The sequence below is a fragment of the Haliaeetus albicilla genome, chromosome 3 (genome assembly GCF_947461875.1).
Source record: "Haliaeetus albicilla chromosome 3, bHalAlb1.1, whole genome shotgun sequence".
NCBI classification, from domain to species: domain Eukaryota; kingdom Metazoa; phylum Chordata; class Aves; order Accipitriformes; family Accipitridae; genus Haliaeetus; species Haliaeetus albicilla.
The window spans coordinates 8678557-8701402 of NC_091485.1; the positions used below are offsets into that span (position 1 = coordinate 8678557).

The 22846-nt window shown below is 42.0% G+C and overlaps 1 protein-coding gene across 1 annotated transcript in view; it reads left to right on the plus strand.

Annotated features, from left to right (window-relative positions):
* Nucleotides 1-22846, plus strand: part of GALNT12 (polypeptide N-acetylgalactosaminyltransferase 12) — a 48460-nt gene that overhangs the window by 20211 nt on the left and 5403 nt on the right. The window contains exons 6-8 of the mRNA XM_069778772.1: nucleotides 6456-6632; nucleotides 9226-9357; nucleotides 16786-16899. Coding sequence (XP_069634873.1) covers nucleotides 6456-6632; nucleotides 9226-9357; nucleotides 16786-16899 — 423 coding nt within the window. The remainder of the gene's footprint in view (nucleotides 1-6455; nucleotides 6633-9225; nucleotides 9358-16785; nucleotides 16900-22846) is intronic.

Here is a 22846-nt window from a genome sequence, read left to right on the forward strand (position 1 = left end):
CCGGAGGGTGGACCAGCGCTCAGGTGTGAGGCAGATAGATAGCTGGAATGAAAAGGATTTATGACAGGGGAAGAGAGAGGAGATACAAGCCAATCCAGACTGACAAGTAAAACAGTGTTGTCCTCAACTCTGCTGTTACCTGTGCTGCTGCTGATTCCCACTGAGCACTGGCTGCCTGTGGTTTGCCCCATATCACACTTAGCTTGCTGAAGCAACCCAGTGGTGGTATAAGAGGTACACTGCAGAGATGTTTTTGGCTTGCAGGGAGTTCACCACTCAGTATCCTGGATTTCCCTTGTGTTTTCTGCTCATCATCAGTTATGTTTTGTGGTCATATTTGCGTTTCTGTGTGTCACTGGATTGTGGGACGGAAGAGTTGATGGTTTTGGTTTGTTTTTTGCCAGGCTACAGCAGGGATAAATAGTACTTTAATGTTGCAAAACCACTTTCATGAGAAAGGAGGCATCAGCAGACTGTCTCACTTGCTGCCTGTAGTGCAGAAATCCTAGCAAAGAGGGCACAAAAATAAGGAAGGAAAAGGATTAGGGAGGATAATAAGCACAGACGTAGAGGTGACATGGTTTCTCTCGGAAGGGGGATTTCTCAGCTGGAATCGCTGTTTGATCTGAATTCATGACCACCTTCTTTCTCACATAGGGAAAAGTTTCTGGTGTGGAAGTCCAGACACACAGCCTGCTTGTCTTGGTCAGTAAATTAGCAGACGTCCACCTGAAGCTCAAAACAGCTTACCCACCTCCATCCGCTCTGTGAGCTTCGGAAGCAGGAGTCTCCCAGCTCTCTCCAGTTCTGGTGTAGCCCACGTTGATGTGTATGTTGCAGTGGGTCCCCTCTTTCCTCTGGAAGGGGTTTCTTCTCTGTGGGATAATTGCTTAGTCATGGGGTCAGGAGTTATGAAATGGCTCTTCATGGAATTATTTTTATGCCTCCTTTTGAGAGGCTGCTCAGGGAGCCACAAGTAGCAATAGATTGGGTTTGTACTTGGGGGCCCAAAGAAATGATCGTGCTCATCATCTGTCACAACCCAAAGTAGGTTAAGCTGGAAAGCAGCCTGGTGGTGGATGCCATCCCCAGCTAACTCTGGCAAGGGAAAATTGTTTTTCTTGCTTACTGAGGGATTGGAAGGGGTGATGACAATGAGGGAGTCGTGCATTTTTGGGTACAGATGCTTGCCATACCTGAGGCTTGCTGTGTCTCTTACTTTCTCAGCTGTGACACTACTGCAGCAGGCAAATTAGCAGAGACAGGAGACTGTCAGTTTAGCAGTGAGCTACATCAGGGAGCATGACATTACCTCCCACAAATGTGGCGTAACAGTAGCAAGCATGTTGGGTACATGCATCTCTTGAGCAAGACTGGCTCTTGCAGGTACCTGTTTGTGTCTGCTAGTGTACGTGCAACCAGACCGAGCACCCGTGAGGTGGAGAGGGTGCTGCTTTTGAAAGTACTATATGTTCTGCCTCTTAGCAGAAATTGGCACTGGTCTCAAAGCAGAAGCTTGGAAACAACAGCCACAGTTGACAGAACTCGACTTGACAGGATCTGTTTCACCTTGTCAAAATGTCTGCGGTCTTTTGTGGCCCTGGCTGCCACAGATTTGGTGGCACCAAAATGGTTGCCCCCTCACTAGTAGGAGTTGGGGGTAGTACCGCCCCAGATGGCAGCCAGCAGTTTTCTCCTCTGCGATGGGATTGCGGGAGCTTCCTACAGCTCCTTGTAGAAAGCCTGGCAGACGGCCCTCTCTGCATGCAGTTCTTGGCTTTCTGCTCGTCGTGTCTCGCTTTTTGGGAGACCGAGTCTTGCAAGACAGGACAAGCCTGACGGCTGCCCTGTACAACACAAGAAGTGCCCTGCACTGGCTGCTGCTTTAGCCCCAAGCTATCATTGCCATTGACATCTGGCACCAAGTCTCATTTTCGATGTTACTGGTTCTGGTGTGGAAGTCCGGGGGCTCAGGGCAGTCCTGCAGCCTGTCGTGCACCAGGCCGAGAGAGGGGACGTGGTTTGGGGTGGGGGGTAAGAGGGGTGCTTCAAGGAGGAGGCAGAGTGGGAGCTCCGGCATGGGGCTCGCTGCAGGTGGATGGAGAGGCTCTCTCCTGGGGGAGTTCTGCAGGACAGACCGTGCAACGGCCAGCGGATGTGCCTGGGCGTGTTAATTTTGCTAGTGCAGATCGCCAGGAGGATCTGGGCATTTGGATCCAAATTGCGCGTGATGTGCTCTCCTCGATTTGATTTCAAGCCCCTGTACTCATGCTTCCTGTGGTGAGGGTTTTTGTGGAAGAGGGCAGAGTGCTATGATGTTGCTTAACTGCAGTGTTCTGGCTGCCCATGGTGCCGAAGAAGGTCAAGAGGGATAAATCAGTGTTAATTCTGTTGTCTCTGTGGTTTAGGCCTGCCAGACCTGAAAATTAGGAGCAGGGTAACTGAAAAACATTGTAAATTAATTCATTGTTCTTGTCTCTGAAAACACCACCCTCTCCTGATGACATGAAAGGACCTGTCCTCAAGCCTTCTCTTTCTCATACTTCGATTATTCTAAACTGAAAAAATTCTCTGTGGTTTTGAGAGGTGCAACAAGGACAAAGCTTCAGCTAAAAGCGTGATGACTAAGAGAGATGGAGGCTGCATGCTGAATGCAAGATCGAGTCAATGTGCCTTGATTTCGAATTGCTTAATGCTATTTGGCTGGATAAAATTTCACTTCATGGGCATAATGGGCATTGAAACTCCTCTTTGAGGGATGCAAAACATGCTCTTTCATCTTCCCCTTTCCTGTACATGGAGCGAGGAGAACCTGGTTGCAGCTTTTCCCCCCATTCCTGCTAGTGACACTGCAATGTAAGTTTGTTTCTGGGGACCAACACTTGATGTGCCTGTGGTCTGTCCTTCAACCCACCATCACGGCGTGAGAGAAACCCACGCGTGTGCAAAAAGACAAAATTATTTACTGATAAGTCCTTTCTTCTGTTGGAAATTTCATTGTCCATGAGCCTAGATGATACACCTCCAGTCGCCTGGGGTCTTCTCTTTTCTGATCTTTTTGTAATGTTTCTTTATGTCTGGAAATCTGTCTTGCAGGATGGGTTCATGGGGCTGGGGGGGCCCCTCTGCCCACCCAGCTCCCAGCAGGTCACGCATGAACACCACGCCAGGGGGCTCAGCTGCAAGCAAAATTGCAGCAGACCAGGGGCAGGAACAGAGTGTTTTGCACAGTTTGGCCTCATTCAGCAGCCTTTTTTTTTTTTTTTTTTTAAATATTATTTTTTCATTCTTCCAGAGAGTCCTAAAATGTTGGAATGGAGGTGGTAGAGCTTATAGAGCTTTTCTTATTTAGCGTTCATTGACCCAGCATTAGGTCAGTTGTCCGGAGACCCTGGCAGGGATGGGGATCGCAAGGCGAGATCTGAACATTTACTGTAGCTTTTCATAATGCCACCATCTGTCTCTGAAAAGAAAAGAAAAAATATCGATAGTGTGCATGCATCAAGATGAAAGTGAAAGTAAAGAGGAATGTCACCTTGTTTTCTTTCTGTGGTGAAGGAAAAAAGTATGCTTTTATAATGAGAGCTGCGAGGTAGCCAGACCTAGTAAAGAAACATATTTTCATGCACGTGAGCATGCAAAATATACATGAAACTTAATGTGCTTCTCTGTTACAGAAGGTTGAAATACTTTTAGGGGAGAATCTTTTCCAGCGTCACTTATTTAGCATTTAGTAATCAACTTTAGTCTCTCTATTGAATTCCTTGCTTTATTTTATGGCTGTTCATTTCTACCTGATTTTATGTAGAGGTCGAAATGTTTTCCATTAAAATAAAAATAAATAAACCTTTTGAGGAATTGTTTAGCTGAAATACATTCAATTTTTTTTTTTTTTGTAATAGGAAGATGAGAACTTTTGAACTGTTTTAATGAAAGAAGCAGAATTTAATGAGCACTGCTTAGCAACCTGCGGTTATTTTTTAAAGAAATTCAGGATTTTAAAATTCAGCTGTTGTGGAATTCACTTTCTGTCAGCAGTTTAACAGAGGTATGGTCAGTCTGGTTTACTCCATTTAAGTCAGACTTTATCATGGAAGAGTAGAAGAATGTGCTTCCTTCTTAACTGTACATTTTTACTTCAGTAGTCTTCGTGGTCCGTTCCTTGTATCTTGTTTAAAACCAGACTCATCAAAACAGTAATTATCAATAAAAAAATGCTGATATGGAATATAATGAATATGGAAATTGTTAAACTTTAATAAATTTAATGGTGCTTAATATTTGCTGATGAATCTTGCGTGATAAATTTCAACTTTAAAAAAGTAATCTTGAATCTAGAAATATTAATTTAAGAAAGCTGTTGTTTTGAAACAAATCTCAAAAAGGGAGATCTTAAAGTGAAAGTGGATAGCTGTTTTCATAGCAACTTTCAAAATAGCAGTAGTGTAATTTACAAGCAAAAACACGCAAATTGTTTAAAAGATCAGTACAGAATTCTAGATTTCTTGTATAATTTCTTTAATAATCTTTCTGTTCAAATGACAAATATACTGCTTCCCTGAAAAGCAACAAAAAAGAAGAGAGAAACCTTACGCAAAAAGCAAGAAATTTAAATTTTAAATCCAGGAAGTAAAGATTATCCAGTGTTCCCTGTAGTTGCATAATTAATTACCTAGACCTTTAAGGAAACTGTCTGTTTTAAAAGTAAACATATGTATTAGAGTGCCTACCGTTTTGTTATTAAGCACAGTATTGTGCCACGCGTAAAGGTCTGATGCCATTATCCAAAACCAAAGCAATAGAGACAGCATTCACTGATTTCTAAATTAAGAAATTTGAGAGAACTCTTAAGTAACTTTAAAAAAAAAAAAAATTAGCAGTCTGAAGACAGCATCTGTCTTGTGTATGCTGAAAGCCTTCATCTGTATTGACTTTCTAGATCCCTAAAAGTCCCAGGGAGAGGGTGGGAAAAGTCCCGTCACTGATCTTTTGTCATTGTTAGGTACAGAAGTTTTATTTGCTACCTCATAGCTTTCACTCCTGCTGTGTTCATTTGAATAACATGTCATTAAATAAGTATGTGTTATACAAGAAGGTTGCCAGGGAGCAAACCTCTACCCTTTAAACATATCCCAGCTAATTTCCTTTGTCCTCCATTTACAAAGGAAGGATGAGCTGCCACCTATGCATCGTTGAATACACGAGGAGGATTAGCTTGCTGGAGTGGCAGTTCTCAAAAATCTTCTACAGAAAGTCTGTCGGAGCCATTGGTGATAGCCTTAAGTTTGTTCAAGTGCAGCAATGTGTCCTACATTTCCTGCCATCTGACTAAATTTCAGAAACCTTGTTTCAGGCACCCTTCAGAAATGGTGTCTGCCACATTGCGGTCACACAATATTAATTAGGAAATACATAGCCGTGCTTTCATTACATCAAACTTGAGATCAGAATGGATGATGGGAAAGTGGCTGTGTAGATAAACTGCCAGAAGTCCATGGTTTTCAAAGGAGAAGAGTATCGTTACAAAAATTTGCAGAGTGTGCTGAGGCTAACTTATTCACTCGGTTGTCATTTATGGGCTCTATCTCGAGGGCTGTACATCTCCTGACCTGGGGAGCCAGAGGCATGAGGATGAGCACAAGGGCAGAGCGAGTTCTGCCAGTTCCACGGTCAGGTTCAAGTACTTTCCTTGACAGCAAGTAGGAATATTGCTTTAGACAGGGGAGGTTGTTTCACTGCTGTTGGTTGCACCACCATGAGTTAGTTACAGAATTACTTTGCTTTTTCTTTTCATGTGTTGGGTCTGGGGTTCCTTTCCCAGCTTTCCAATGAAAAAAGTTAGTTTTATTTTACGACCAGGCACCCATGCCTCTCTCTGACATGGTGAATATAGAAGTGGGAATGCAACTTACCACTCTCCAATGATATGACAAGCTGACCTGTTTTGTCAAGTCAGCTTTCCAGTAGTATATAGGCAAAGATTTCTGGTAAGAAATCAGTTATCGGTCATTGGTTTCATTCTGAGGTGGCTATTAGCATGGTTAATTTGGAAAAGAAACATGCCTCTTTTTTTCTTTCTCTCGTTTTTTTCTTTTTTAATAATGCCTGTATAACTTGAATTGTAGACCACAGTTAGACCTGTGGAAATATTGTGGACCATTTCTTATCGTGCCTTCAGAGAAAGTAAAGCTAGGAAAGGGATAATTGCACACGAGAGAAAACCAGAGATGGGGTTATCTCCTTGTTACTCCCAGTGATTTGCTCTGAGTTCAAAAGGATGTAATTTTATCCAGCTTATTCATCAAATGAGACACAAAATTATTGTATAAGTTGCTTATAGTAGTATGCTGTGATATTCTTGAGAAGGTGTTATCCTTACAAAGGCTTATTGTTACTGTATCCTTCTGCTTACAAAGATTCAAATTAATGATGCACAATGTCAATTCTTTGCTCAGATATGGCAGTGTGGAGGAAGTCTCGAGATCCACCCTTGCTCCCATGTAGGTCACGTTTTCCCCAAACAAGCTCCGTACTCACGATCCAAAGCTTTGGCAAACAGTGTGCGTGCAGCTGAAGTGTGGATGGATGAATATAAAGAACTTTATTACCACCGAAACCCACACGCTCGCCTGGTGAGTTCAAGTCCATTGTTCTTGGAATTTCACTACAATTTGTCTTCAATGAAATAACTATTAATTTAGCTAATATTTAACATGAAGTGCTTTTATGTTTATTTCTTATTTCTTCTGAAACTTTTTCCAAACAAAGAATAAGTGTATATATAGTTAATTTTTAATTCCTTGGAAAAAATCAGAAATTCCATAAGACTAGGAGGTGGCCAAATCTCTGTCAATATTAAACGAAGGAATGAATAAATGAAAGAATGAAGTTAAGCAAGGTGACCCAAGTAAGGGGGAGCTGTTTAGCCTAAAATATGCACTTCTGTGAAACTACTGATACAGGATTCTATCAATAAAGAATTACAGAACAGACACACGATTATCGAATGCTAATCAACAAGTTTCAATGGACAGTAGATCTTTAAGTGAACAGCACGGTAATAATCTTTAGCAAAATTACCTGTCTTGTAAAACTTTGGACTGGTGTAAGACAAAATGGATTTTTCTGTTTGATTTACTGCTGTACAACATTTGATTAAAAAAAAAAAAAATCAATATTGCAAAGATTAAATTAATTAAAATCAGTCCTAGGAACTCGGATGAAAATATTCCTAATAAAATATTTGAAGTTTCAGTACTGTTTTTCAAAAAAAAAAAAGTTAATATTTTTATTTTCCGTGAGGAAGAAAATACAAGCTCGTTTGTTTGCAGAATTTTTCAGGAGATAAATACTGTGAAAATTGAGTGGGTCAAAACAGTAAAGCAGAGTGCAAATTCATAGCTTGGATATATTTATTGTGAGGGGCCTGCAGGCTGGAAGACAATAACACTGAAATATCCTCACAATGTCTAGAAATGACTCAGATGAACCTCTGGCACAAAGTCCAAAATTCAGGCCTAGAAGAAATAATTCTCTGCTGTTGCTTGTTTCTGGAGGTGCTTAATCTTCCCGGGCACTTCTTTTTGCGTGGAAAGCTTTCCCAAGTGCCGGCTTTCTGGTTTTGTGCACGGGGAGCACGTCCCTGCGGTGGGCTGCTGGGCACCCACCTCTGGCTACGCCGGACCAGAGCTTCGGGACCAGGCAGGGGGACAGGGAGCTCCCCACGTGTTTGAGTGGCCTTCCCCAACGGACGTGCCAGGGGAAAAAATGCCTTTGAAATCATTTAAGCTTTTAAAAGATATGCTGGAGGAGACTGGGGAAGCTGAATTTGGTTAGCTTCCACCTCGCGTGCCTTTAGATTAAACTGGGTAATTAGATTGTTATAGTCCATGCATTTGTAATAATTGTTTTACTTTAACATCATAAAAGCCATTTAGGTTTTATTATTAGAGTCTGACTTTGAGAGGAATACGGGTTTTGTGTATCCAAAGACAGGAGCTCACAGGCAATGCCAGGCTGATTCTGCTTGTCATACACCAAGAGACAACAGCAATAAATGCTGACAGTTTTTCTTGTAAAGTTCTGGGCAGCTGATGTCTGCGATGACAGAACTTTAACTTTAAAAGATATTTATGTGTTAGTATTGGAAGCTTTGCATATTGGTGTATTGTAACACGGTGGGCGTAAGCTGAGGCTCGTGTGGTTTTTCGCATGTATCAAAGCTGCCGCCAATGCACTCTGGTTTCTGTAACGCTCTGTGCACCACTTGTTGCAGCGGTTGACTTCAGGCCCCTTTACTTTATCTATCTAACCCAAATATTCAGTTCCGTAGCATAATGGGAAAATGATTGATGGTATGGCTGCAGAATTTGGTTCCGTAAAGTTTCGCTTCAAGATTAATGTTCAGACCTCAGAGCTAATATGTGATGCTGTTTGTTATTCAAGCGGGCATCTCTGCCTCTGTTTTACATCTGCTTTGTGTTTTCAGTGATAGTTCCACAGCTTTGAGAAATGCAAATATATTTGTGGTTTGATGAAAGAGTGTGTCAAGTTACCTGTAAAAATCTGGGGGCTGCAAATGGTATCTTGTGCCTGACTGTCTGAAGTCCCTAGTCGATATAAAGATGGTTTTTTGAAGACAGACATGAAAAGATGTGATCTCTGCTCCAATCTATAGACAGGGAAAAGTCTGCAATGAAAGCTTTTCTCTGGAGGTTTAAGATTTCATACTCCCCACACCCCAAAACTATGAAGTTCAAAGAAAACATTAGCAGATTTTACAAATTCATCAGTTGAGTGTAAAACTGTCTGTACAGGTAATTTGCAAATGAACATAATGGTAGAATAATTTAAAATTCTCAAGATTCATTAACTTGAGACTTTCAATTATCTGGCTAAAGGAAGTTTTATTTTCCAATACGCCTTCTCAGTTCCCAGCAATCTGTATTCAAGGACTTACTTACTTGCGGATTTGGGGAGTTTTCTCAGATAAACTGTCTTCTAGAATATTTTAAAGTTTTACATGCACCGTTCCAATTCTTTTTTGTCAACATTTAACAAATGTAAGGATAATGAAATCAAATCCAGCACCCAAACATGGGGGTTTTTCCTGCCTAAAAGTTCTACTCGTCACTTTAGCATACGGTTCCTAATAATGTATACAGATAATTTAAAAGAGAGCGTCTGTTCTGGTTGTTTTTTTTTTAATCTTTTTTTTTCTTTCAGGAACCATACGGAGATGTGACAGAAAGGAGACTCCTTCGAGAAAAGCTGAAATGTAAGGACTTCAAATGGTTCTTGGAGAACGTCTACCCAGAGCTTCATGTACCCGAGGACAGACCAGGCTTCTTTGGAATGGTACGTGACTGCTGAGAAGGGACCTCCTCGCGGTTCTCTGAGCTTTCCTACTAACTCAGTATGAAGGTATTTTTATGCCAAAATCAGTTTGGGATTTTGGTAGAATTCAGTTAGAATTGGTAGGCTTTAAAATGTGTTTTCTGTCAGAATCTTTGTTCTAGGGGATGCTGTTTATGAAGGAGTTCTGTGAGAGGGTAAGGGAACAGGTAATGTTGCCATGAATTACACCTTCCAAGTGACATCTTGGGAGTGTTAAAGGCAGCAAAGGACAACGTTTTTTATTTCTTGAAATGTTGAATAGCAAAAAAAAAAAGAGAACACTGAAGTGTTTTAGTTTTTAGTTGTCAACGTGAAAATAGAAAGAGTGTGCTTTGAAACATGTATTTGCACATTTTATCTGATGAAAACTATGATGCTCTGATGATGGGAAAGAGAGCTGGTGCTATGTGCTCCCAGATCATACGGGATCCTTTGTGTGTCAAAACCAACATGTTAATTTTTAATCTGGAGGTCACTTTAGACCAGCACAGGTTCACAAGCAATTTTCATTGGTTCATTATCAGAATCCTCTTCTCCTGTTTTTTTAAGAGTCAACAGCTTTCTATGCTATTTGCAGCTTACAAATAAATACAAACTATAGCTCCATGTATATCACATTACTGTAATCTCATTTGGAAGGGAGGAAGGCAGAGATGATGCAGCAAATACCTGCTTCCTCTGAAAAATCAGCAGATATCTGCTGCGCGTCTTATTAGGGAGACAAGACTGCACCTATCTGCCCAGCAAAGATGTATAAAATACCTTCCTGATTACCAATGCCACATTGCCTTAGAAGTACTTCTGCTGGTAACTCGATCACTCTGCACATCCAGCTAAGCTGCATTCCCACACTGCTGCATCGCATCCAGCCCGTATCACAACAGTCTGGTTTTGCTGCCATCTGCGCTTCGGTTCCTCAGTCTCTGCTGGATCTCCTTCGGTGTGGGGAAAAAACCTGGTCACTGTGGGCGTACAAGACATACAGGAACCGAGTTTCCCCACCATCTTCCCTAATAGCTTGACGAAAAAGATCCTGGTGTGGAAACGCTGCGGTTTCCCGTAGGGAGCTGTATTTCCCACGGGCAGCTGTGGGAGCTCCCGTAGGGAGGGAGCGCATCACTTGGCAGCCAAGCCCTCGGGAGTCTCGCAGGGAGGAGCCACCCTCCTCCATTCATCTTGGAGCTTGCACTTGAGTTCATATCTCTCTGTGATCATTGGCATGAAAGGTAATATCCGCCATTATCCGGTACCTTGAACAGACCCCGGTACAGCATTGGTTTGGTTTTTTTTGTTGTTTTGTGTGTGGTTTGCTAACTGACAAGGTCAGAGACAGTTGAAGCAATAAGATATTACAAGACTTACCTTCCAGGCGCATTTCAGTAACCTTATCCTCCCCTCTGCCTCCCTCTTTCACCCTCCAAAACAAAGCCTAGACTGGTGGCAGTGATAGCACTTCAACCTCCTCGGGAGAAGAAGGGATTTGTGCAGTTTCTTTCATGATTTAACTGCACGTGTGATCCTCAGGAAAGGTGTTGACAATACCTAGAAATAATAATTCTTGTTCAGAGCTGCTTGAGGTATCTACAGCATAATTTAAGCGTGCTCTATATATTTCTCTAAAAACAATTCTTAAATGCTGTCATCTAGTTGTGAGCATAATAAGAATACACGGGTTTTTTTGGCAGGAAGAATTTAAAATGTGATTAAAGTACAGTTATACTCTAAGGCAGTGACAGTGCAAAAATGACACCTACTGATTCAGCTGATTTGTGGATATTGAGTCCCATCTGCTAACTTCAATGAATCGTTGATTGTGTTCTTTACTCCTGCCTTAGCCATGTAGTGCTTTTCTGGTTCACAAAAATGCTGTGTCTAAGTGTGTTGGCTTTGTCAAGAGCTTGGCTTAGTGTAAGGTTATTTAACTGTTCAAAGAGATTTCAGAGGGATATGGAGATTTCTCCCTCCCTTTAAATTTTTTACACTGAAGTTGAAAAATCTTTCTAAGATTACCCATAGGTCAGCCATATGTTGCTGAAATAAATGCAAGAATTACTGAGCAGCATTCAATGCCATGCACTGACAAACAGACACTTGTGCTGCATTTTTTTCTCTTGATACGTGGATAAAAATATCTATACTAAGCTTGGTTGTCTAAAAATTTAGCTGCGTAAAACTTTATTTAAACATACTGAATTTTGAATATTTTTACCTGAGCTATGATTGCATTCTTATAAACTGCCTGAGGCCTAGAAATGAGGGAAATACCTTCTTAATTTGTCCTTGGGCTCCGTGCAGCTTTGGAACTTTGTGTGGGACATGAACTAAACCTTTTGACTTTAATAATTTATTTGGGGGACGGAAGGGAGTGAAGCTGGTAGGCACTTAGTGGGTTAAAATAATAAGATGTCAACATTTCTGGAAAGGCTGATAATCCCTTTTAGGTTCTTGTGTAGAGCACCGATGTCTCTCTCTTTCTGGCATAGCATCCGATTTGGCCATCCTTGAGCGTGTGCTTACCGGCAAAGTGTATACTGTACTTGTGCTTCAGCTGGTGTGAAATTTTAAAAAGGCTTGAACCCCAGGTCTGTGGAGATTGCCCGCCTAGATAGCCCAGACTAGGTCTGCTTAAAAATCTTTGCTGCCCTGGGAAGGGATGGCATGGGCACCTCTGGGAAGAACTTTGAGCCTTTAATATTAGTACTGTGACATTGCTGCATTGTGCAGCTAGGTCAAGACAGAGAAACTGGGCAGCTCTGTGATCTTTTCATGTTATTGGTGACTGTGGAAACGCACGACTGCAAAGCAAGGGAATAGTCAGGGTTCCTCTCCCCTCTAAGGTATACTAAGTATTGCTGGCATTCAGGATGCATATCTGAAGGTAAAGATTATGTCAGCCAGTGAATTTGGCTTTGAACTTGGAATCCAGATTGCTTTTAAAAGACAGTGTTGACACAAAAATCAGGATTTTATCTCTGCTTTTCTTTAAGTTTGATCACTTGGCAGTGAGACCGTATTATGTTCTGATTTGAGAAGTTTTTCTTTGTTCTTCTCAAACAGTTTCTAGCTGATCTTTCTTCCAGCTGAATGTGAAGCAACTAAGTTGATAGATGTCTATTGTGACTATCTAGCTGATGGCTCTTCTCACCACCTATCCTTAAAGGCATCTGCGACGGACTGAATCGGTTGGGAGATCAAAAACTTGAATTTTTCTATTGGCAGCTTCCTTCCACATTTTCCCCCAAGACCATTTCTTCTTCAATGAATTTCCAAACTCTTAGTCATAATTTTCTTTTAATTTAGACCAGATTATAACCTTAACAAAAAAAAAAGATCAGGAAGAAAGATTTTAAGCCTTTAAAACTATGAATAATTTTGTTTTGCTGTGACATGAAAGACAACATTTTGAAAATTATCTAAATAACACATTATATATATGGACAGGCTTACAGAAGAAGAGATGTTAGCTATGTGGCTTAAGTTATGTAATTAAAGAGACTATTGCATATCTGGTGTTACAAGTTCTCAGAGGTATCAGGCTCCAGAACAGCCTCCTCTAGGGTATACCTCTGAAAGTGCATTATAATACAGTTTGTAGAGCTGCCACTTGAGACTGAATTGGTACCCAAGATTATGGCTGGCTAGACCTGGAGATCCGATGCCTGTCACAGGAAAATATGCACCACTCCGTTGGTTGTACAGCCTCTGATAGCTTGAGACAGACTTTTTTAAAGGAAGTGGGAGAAATTCAAGTGCTTGATATTAATCTCAAGTGAACACACCATCACTTGAGACATGTGCTTGTATGTCCTTGAGCCTCCCAGAGCGATCTGGACTTGCTGGGGTGAGCAGCTGGAGTCCAGCAGCAGTGTCTCATCATCGATTCCTTCAAAGGATCTTAGTCATCAACGTTGTATACCCATTTCAGCATCATGCTTAAGAAGTTAACAGAAATCTGAGGATATTCACAAGTTTTTTTCCAAAAGGGTGATTTGAAAATGGCATACACTCAGTAAAATCATTCCCTGTGACTTCTTGGATTATCTTTGAGGTAAAAGCTTACGCCTGGTCAGTACCATGAAGCTGTTGGCTTGCTACAAATTCACGTCTTAACTGTGTCCCACCGTATCATCTGCCCATACCACTAATACATAAGCACCAATGCCACTGTGGCGGAATAAAGAGGATTCTGATCTATTTTGTGGATGAAGAGAAAGGTTGGCTGTGCTCCACTGGCTGCGTTTATCAACTAATGTAATGAAGTTTTAATGTCAAAAATCTGTTGTTGATGCTTTGCTTAGGATTTTGTCTTTAAAAAAACCCCAAACTAAGAATTATTTACAGAATGCCATCTGTATTGTGTTGTTATATGCAAGTGTCCAGATGTTAGGAAACAACAGATTTAGATTTCTCCAAGCAGTAAGGGATAAAGGTCTGAGGTGAATATCTCAGTAGTTGGTGTTTATTGCTTGTCCCAGTCTCCAAACCAAGCGGTAACTAAATGGCATTGTAGAGTACACCTGCAACGTTTCAGCAGGAGGCAAACGTTGTAGAAAGACCCAGCCAGTTAATACTGCATGGGCAGAACCTTTTAAAACTGAACTATGTCTTTTAATGGCAAGGTGATCAACATTGTTTCTTGCTTCTGTTTCTCTAATGCAGCATTCTGCAAAAGAATGAGGTAAGTCATGGAGAAAATTTTGTTCTTATTGCATGACTTATTTATGGTGGATATGGGAACAAAGATTGCTTCAGAAATGAATGGATGATTACTGTTTTGATAGAGCTGTTGCATGTAAAAGGAACTTAAACTGTGTATTCTCATTTAACAAGAAAAAATACTACTTTCACAAATTCTCTCATACTTTTTTCTGCCTTGGAACAGAGGGCGGATTCCCCCCCCCCCCCCCCCCCAAATGGTGCTGTGATCGGATTTTCAAATCTGATTATTTTCAAATCTTTGTCATTTCCGATCAGGTCATTTAACAGCTTAGTATGCACTATTCCCACGAATTAAGTCTTGAATATCTTTTAGGCTTCCTGATGAAGCGTGGGTATAAAGAATGTCTACCAATGTCTGATAAAACAAACTAAAAGAACCAGGTTGGAATATGGACCGTGTATGTTTAGGAATATGTCTGCACATATCATAGGCTTTTATGCATGAAAGAGAAAAATGAGAGAACATACGTGGTAGCATCCTGGGAGTACAGGCTCAGTTTTAAACCATCTGAAATGAAGCTTAAATTAGTAATCTTTTACACAGCTTTTGCTTTCTTGCCTGTATTTAGGCATCGAGTAACATGCGTAGGAGAGTTACCGTAGTTCTGGTGGTGCATGGCATTTTGAAATAGGTTATTTAAAATTCCAGGCCACATAGTGGAGCACGTGCCGGGGGCTGACAGCAAAGAACACATGCTCGGAGCAGTAGCGAAGGTGTTGGGCTGTCTGGAAGGGCACCACGGATAAGGGCTTCGCTGCGTTTATCGTCCCTTGGAGCCAGTAGACAGTGAGGCAAAGTCATATGTTATTAAACATACTAATAAGAGACCCTCTGATCCTGAGGACAGCTGCTGACAACAACCGAAACCGATATATGTTTTTAGAGATAGAATTACCATTTTTTAAGCGGTTATGACTTTAAGTTGACATTTCTTGGTGTAGAAGGGAGAAACATGAGAAGCTTATTGTTTGGTTTATGTAGTTCCATGGTAGTGTTAAAAATCATCTGTAAAAGATGCTTTTCTTTCCTGTTTTTTGTAAATTTAATTCCTGCCTCGTGTTATGAAGGTAAACAAAATGTCTTCTTTTGACAGCTCAAGTAGGGGTGCAGTGTTCTAGCGTGTTCCCATCAAACTAAGCAGTGCTTTCTGTAGAAAGGGTACCCAGGGTACCATATCTTTCACTTCTGGTGAACTTGGGAGCTAAAACTAAGGATGAATTTTATACACCAAATTGAGATGTTAGTTTATCCCGTACTGACAAATTACACTGAATGCATAGTGGAAGCATGTTCAGAGAGGAATTACGAGGCAAAATCTCTAAGGGTAGGGCTTCAGTCCTCCGTTCGTACATTTGGCTCCCACAGGAGAGCCTCACGGCCCCAGCAGACCTGCAAGGGGCCCCGAGCCGTGGCAGCTCCATGGTCCTTCCCAGCCTCCCAGTGTATTGCTGTTGCCTTGGGCCGGCAGCCCAGGCATGCAGAGTGCCGAGAGCTTGGCTGTCTTTCAGTGGGAGTGGGCACGAAGCAGTGGAAAGAAAACATCGGGTAGCAATAAAAGTAGAAGTTGGGAAAGCAAAATATATGTTGAACACGAGTATTTAATTTTCCAACTTGTGTGGTTTGCTCTGTTGGTGGGTCTGGGTCCTGCGGGGTTTGTCTTGTTTGTTTGGTTTTAGCCTTCTGCAATCCCTTCGTGTCCATTCATTCTCCACATTAAAAACTGAGCATGCAATTATCACGACTAGGGAAGAGCGGCGAAATTACACCTTGCTGAAGTAATCTTCTGAGATTTACTCTGCTTATTCTTTTTGTCTGTGATATAATTACACTCAGTAACGGAGGCATTCAGCTTGAACCTATGTTTACAGAACCTGTTTTGCTCTGTGTAATTTTAAATTTGGTTAAGTGGCTAATACTTGGAGTCAGTAATTGTTATGGCATTGTTTACCTTATTTTGTTACTTTTGCCTCCTGAATACTTAAATGCAAATCCTTGTTAATTAGCCTGATGTTTTTAAAATCAGGTAACTTAATACTTTAAAATTTAATCTAAAAGTTATGCACTATTGTGTCAGAGATCAGCAACACTGGTAAAGAATGGCTAATATCACACTTAGTGTCTCTTTCCAAAGATGTATCTTATCCACTTTCATGCTTTCTGGTCTTAAAATTTGTCTGCTTGTTCAACCTCAAGAGGGTACTGGAGTCCTTTCAAGAACAAATCCTACTGTCTCCCATTTGACAAACTGAGAAAAGTATGTAGTCATCTTTTCACAAGAAAATTGAACAAGTAGATCCTGGGGGGGTGGTGGTGGGGGAAGATATGGCAGACTCTTTTGTTCTGCATGAGTTGCTGGTTTGTTGGGTTTTAATACGGCTTTTCATAGTTCCTACCTACTTCATTTGCAAATACACTGGAACACAGTGTTGTTCCTAGGGGAAGCCATCGTGTCTGGCTGCTTCAATGCCCGAAGTCAAGACTAGTCCCAACAGTTTTATTTCACATTAGTCAGAGAGCTGTTGCCATTGGATCCATTTGATCTATTCCAGTTAATTTGCACCAGCTCTGGGATATAAACCTCACAGCCCAGCAGGATGGGTGTAAAGTGACTGCAGCATATCTTCCTTACTTTAGATTAATACTTTAAAATATTCTTTTGTTTTGATTAGCTGAAGAATAGAGGAATGGCAAACTTCTGTTTTGATTATAACCCTACAAATGAACATCAAGTAACTGGACACAGGATCATACTGTACCCATGTCACGGCATGGGACAAAATCAGGTAAGATTCATGTTATATTTTCATTTTGACCAACACTATGGTTGTAATGTAAAAAAGTGTGGTAAAGGCATTGCCGTAGGGCTGAGAGAATATGTTGCCACAGTGAGGTGATCTTAGATCCAATTTTGATTCTTTTAATTTTGATGTATCTTCAGGTCAGATTTTCTTCATTCTGAAGACCTGTCTACCCAGAGCAGGGAACTCATGCATACTTTACTTATGCCTTCCCACAGAGCTCATTAGCAGGGGTTAATAGCACAGCAGCGTGGCTATCGTGCTTATAGGCCAGTGTTTGCTCATCTCCAGCTGGTCTTGGGCAGACCAGCACATCTCTGAACTTTTGTCTGTCCACGTCTCCAAAGCCGTTAATAACGTTGCAAACCTCACCTAGTTCTGCCTGTGTCTGTCATCGTGCCACTTCCTCTTGGTGCTTGTCTATCTGTGCAGGAGGTTTTGGATGGCATCTTCTCCTGTACTCCATTCCACAGAAATGTCCTCCTGGGCTTGGGCTCTGGAATCCTGGAGAGCAGGGATCCCCTCTAACACTTTCATTCTTGCTCTCTTGGTTTTAACTTCTGAAGCTGAAAGTTCTTGCTGGTGTCTTTCTCCATGCGGATTGAAACTGTGTGCAGCAGTGGTTAGTTATGATACCCGTAAAGCTCTCTGTATAATGTCGTGGTAAAAGTGTTGTGGGGCACCGTGTGCCCATCTACAGTGGACATTTCGCATGGTTTTGAGTGGCCACCTTCTAGAATTGCGGTTTGGTGTTTGATGTGTGGCATGTAACACGTACTTGCCTATCTAGCTTGATTTTTGGTTTCTAACCCAGATTAGACTATATGGCATGCTCCTAGTGGGGAGGGGTGGAGAAATATGTAGGGTCTGGTTGAGGGTAAGTACATAACCCAAAGACAGTTTGGGTGGCTTGACTGTTTGGGGTTTTTTAAGGAAATTAATCCAAACATTCAGTTAGGAAAGGAAAAACAAGTTTGGAAAAGAACCAGAGATGTGGCAGATAAGCAGTGTATCTGTTATCTTTCTGAACTCTGCTTTAAGAAAATATTAAAGCTTGAGGAGTGAAAAATAAGTCTGTACTGAGGAGAAAGCTTCTAATATGAATTGCATTTTAAGTGAGGAAAGGAAATCAAACAATAGTCTGAGCACTGTGCTTCGGATCTTAAAAGGAAGTAGATTTGTTTCTGATAGCAAGTTTATTGCCTGAAGTATTAGAACTATTATTTAGTATTATTTATTAGTTTATGTCTAGTTTGTGTCTTAACTTTCCTAATGTTTCTGTCCTGGAGGCCAAGATGCAGGGGAAGGTAGGAAGAGAATCTTGTGTCATAAAAGCCAAAGGATCTTGGTACTGACAGATACATGTCAAGCACACTAAGCCATGTCACACCAACCCATTTTACTCCCTCAGTTCAGCTCCATGCCCAAGTTAAGCATACTTCTATACACCTATATAGAAGATAGCCTAGTTAAGCCACATCCTTATGAGGAAGAGTTGATTGCTTTTGTAGATTAAGAAGTATTTAATGTATGGGATTACATGCTCACATGCAAAAGGTATTTATAGATTTTTTTTTTTTTTCCCCCCTGGTATTACAGACTAAAGAGAGGAAAGGGGTTGAATCTTTTTGTGTTTCTCTGAGCAAAAAAAGGTTATTTAAAGTTTATCCCTTCCACCAAGAAAAAATAAAGACGTAGGATAAAAGGTGAAAGCAAAAGAGAAGTACAATTTAGAGTTGAATTGTTATGAGATGACATTTTTACAGTTATCCTTTGTTTAGCTAGCACTGAAAGATTAAGTAAGTTTACTGCAAAGATATCGCACCACTGCATATTAATAGTTCTTACATCTCCACTGATGGTGCGATGCATCCACGTACCTGCGATGACAGGCACCGCACTGAGAGCTGTGCAATTACTGCTCCCTCTGCTGGCATCCAGGCAGCAGGAGGAAGGAGAAATGGAAACACTATCCGACTGCAATATAAACCGAGAAAAGAAAATATGACGTGAGACAAGAGAATTGCAGAGTCTGAGGAGGGAAGGCTAAACACAGGAAATGGGCAAAACAATATTAGTGAAATGGGCAAAAGGCATGGGAGGGCTGATGGGAGTCAGGGAAAGGGGGCCAAGGTGACAGAGGGCAGAAGAATTTTGGGACAGAGGTAGGGCAATAGGCGAGAAGCAGGGCATGTGTGGCAGAGGAAGGAGTAGTTAGGAGCTACTGCAAGGGAGCGTGGAACAAGCAGAATCACTGGAGACCCATTTAGTGGAAAGGGGCAGGGGGACTGAAGGTGGGAGCAGAGGTACCAGCTGGCAAGTGGGGGCACGAGTAGGGGTGACAGGTAGTAGCTGCAGGAGAAGTAGTGGACAGTAGGAAGAGCTGCGGGTGAGGGAACAGAGGGAGGCTAAAATAAGATGTAGAAGCACAAGTGAGATGGGAGCTAGAAATCAGGATTGCTGAACTTGCACCTCCTTTTTCTGGCTCACAAATAGCCATGAAACCTACCAGCAGGACATTTCTCTCCATTTCCTTCCTGTCACCCTGCCCTTTTGACAGTCATTCTTAAAAGGTAACAGGCTGTTCCTGGTGGTGTGAATTCCTTAGCTCAGTTGGCAGGTGACAGTGGCAGGACCAAACAGGTTAAATCTCCCACATGTACATCTACTGCTGTCAGCTGATGGAACTGATGGTGACAAGGTTGGTCATTCTCTAGTTGTATCAACGCTGAGGAGAGCAAGGCACTTCACCCCAGAGTTTCATAGATGTTTGCTGACAACAGGCAGCCCTTAACTTCTGTTTTGTCCTTGGAAGGGAATCTGCTATCCTAATCCCAAGCTCTTCTGCCTGCTCTCCTCCGGTCTGCCCTCATCACTCCATTCATTACCTATACACAGCTTTAGCAGCAAACCCTCATTACAAAGCTTCACTCCAGTCCCCTGTCCTGCACCACATCACAGACAGCTCCAGTTTCTCCACTCCGTGCTGTTTAACACTTTCTTTTCCATGCCGGCTGGCTCCCAGTTGCTTCTCTAACACCCTTGTTCTGTCTGTCCCCTCACTTACTCCTCCTACCAGTTACTATCCACACTAGGTGACGTTTTGCTTCTTTTCACGTGCCTTTCTTCTTTCCTGGCTAGCTCTCATTTTTAATTCTCTAGTCTTCTCATCTCTTCCTTCAGTTGCATTTGTTCTACCATTCATCACTTTCTTCGTCAAATACTGCTCCCTGCTGCACATTCACACTGTCTCATGGTATAAAGGAATGACATTTATTTTCCAGAGTACAGCTCAGTAAAGTTATTCTCCAAAAATATCTTGATAGGATTTAACATTAATGAAGGTTAACTTGGTCAGCCATATGTGTCTTACACTCCAGTACGCCCATCCTCTGGCATGATATGGTAGTGGCAGGTGGCTGTTTATGTAGGGGACAACTGCAAAAGTTCTTTGCACTGGAAGCAATTCCCCACTTTAAGTGACCTCTGAATATCTGTGTGCGCTGTGCTGAGAGGAGAGAGCTCTCTACTCTCGATTTTTTATGAAGTCCAGCACCTGCTCCCATTTTATGTCTCAGTAAGTAAAACCACTCTCAGAAACTAAGGTCCCTGGTATTTTGTTGCTATTTTTCCTTGAATCCTTGGCCTAAGTGAGAGGGTTCCCTTTAGTCCTTCTGAGTTGCTTTTGTGTAAGCAGTAAGAAAGCTGACTGTGGATTGTTTAAAATTAGCATGTTCATTATAGCAAGAAGGTGAGGATATGACTGTGGTGATAGGAGCTGAGTGTATGTGGAAGAGAGGCAGAAAATACACAATACACTGGCTACTCGGTGCTTGCACCTCAGGCTGCAGATGTGGAAGTGTCTGCCCCGGCAGATGAGAATGAAAGGCTTTGAAATTCAACACCAGTACAGCCCATTGCCCTTCATGGTATGGCTGGGAAGCAGTACAGAGGGCACCAACGCATGACGGCAGGAAGCTGACCTGATGTGGTAAGACAATGGGAAACCACTGAGCAGCCTGCTTTGTCTGACATTACCCCTCCAATATTCCTATTTGCAGCCGATAGATTTAAGGCAAATAGGGAGAGGCAAACAAAAAGCTTAGCAAAGCCCTTGGGTTTTCTGTGAAAGGGGTATCAGACCTGGTAACCTCTCTGCTGGTTCTACCCATCGAGTGCAAACTTCTTCGTGTGTGCAGAAGAGCGGTAGCCAGGCACAGAGAGGGATGAGAGTGTGTTTCAGGGTCTGGTGAGGTAGCCAAAATCTGCCTCCATCCCTGGTACCACAGAGCACTGATGCGGCTGGAGCATATCCCATAGATCACCCAGAAGCTGCAGGCACTGGGTAAAAGGCCTCATCGAGTTTCCCAGTAGCGCTTCAGGGAATGTACTGGTTCTCTGAAGGAAAGAAATGCAGTAAGGCTACTAGTTACTGGGCTATGGATCAGTTTGATAATGCTTCCTTTCTGCCCACAGAACCCACTGGGCAAGGAAAGAGCACTAATAAACACTTCACCTTTTGAGGAGGAAGAGATTTATCTCATGTATTACCAGAGCATGAAAAAGCCTGAAGCCTGAAGTATTTATTCCATTTGAAACCGTAAAGGGTAAAGAACTGTATAATGTTCATTGGGCAAGGAGGCAGGAGTGCTTGGTTGCTAATACTATAACCTCAATCCTTCAAGTTACCCAGAAATTAACCATTTTACTTGCTCTTCTCCTCCAAAATCTGGTGCAAGTCCTTGAGAGACCATTCGGGAAAGCTGTCAGTAGTAAGGAGTGCTTTGACCTAGTAGCCGCTCCATCTATTCTTGATGCACCTTGTACAATCAGCAGCTTGCAGGCTTTCACTGATACTGTATACAAATTGCTAAAAAGAGTTATACCTAATAAATCCACTAACGAGTAAGGCTCTAAATGTGGCCTTGTAAAAGTGGCAGCTATAAAAAAGTGTTCCTCCAGACACAAACTAGCAGGAGTGAAGCTTTTTCTTTATTCAGGGGTCATAGGCTTAAAATGAGTGCCCTTATAGCTCACTGTGCTGCCTGAAGAAGCAGGCTTTCCATGTCCCAATCAGATACCAAACCTGGGAACTAAAGCCTGAAGGCTGGGGAATAGCCCCTGCCTATTAGGGTAAAAAATAGTAATAAAAATTGGGCAAATATTATCACAATTGACTTTTGATGATGAGACATTTCTGGCATAAAGCAAATGTCGTAAAGGCAGTGCAGCCTACATCACAGGAACAGGTCCTAGCAATAGGTTTCAAGGGGAAATCAGGGTCTTCTGGGTGTTACGTCAGCAGGTAGACTTCAAACTTGAAGTTGCTTTCTCGAAACGCTCACTTCACTTTATGGCTTACCACAAATGAATGGTGGCACACAGGTTAATTCTTGGGGGTCAGTCACTTGCATCACTGCTGGGGGGGCGGGGGGAAAGCCATGAAGCTCTACAGGCTGACGCAGTAGGCAGCGTTGGTCTGTGTACGGCTGCGACAGCCACCTCGGCAGAGAAATTCCTGATTCTGATAAAAGGAGGGGCAGATTTCAGGAAACAACTATCATCAGTGTAGTCTAGATCAGAGCTCTTACACCTGGAAAAGGGTGACTGCAGACTTTGTAATCACATGGTCCTGTTTACATTAAAACCGCATTTCCAGGTTCTCTTTCAAGGTTAATTAGCCTTGGTGACTGTTAAGGATGGTTTTGTGGTAAGTTCAAGTATATACGATATTTCTGAATTGGTACAGTCCCCTTCACACAGCCTTACAGTCTCTTTCTCCAGGGCTGAAACAAAAGAAGAGATTTCTTCTCTCCCTCATCCTTTTGTTGGTTTCCACTAATGCAGCTATACTATTGGTAACAAGCAATTTTCTGATGTGTATAAGACTCTCCTCTACTGAGTATAATCTAAATCAGATCTAAACACACAT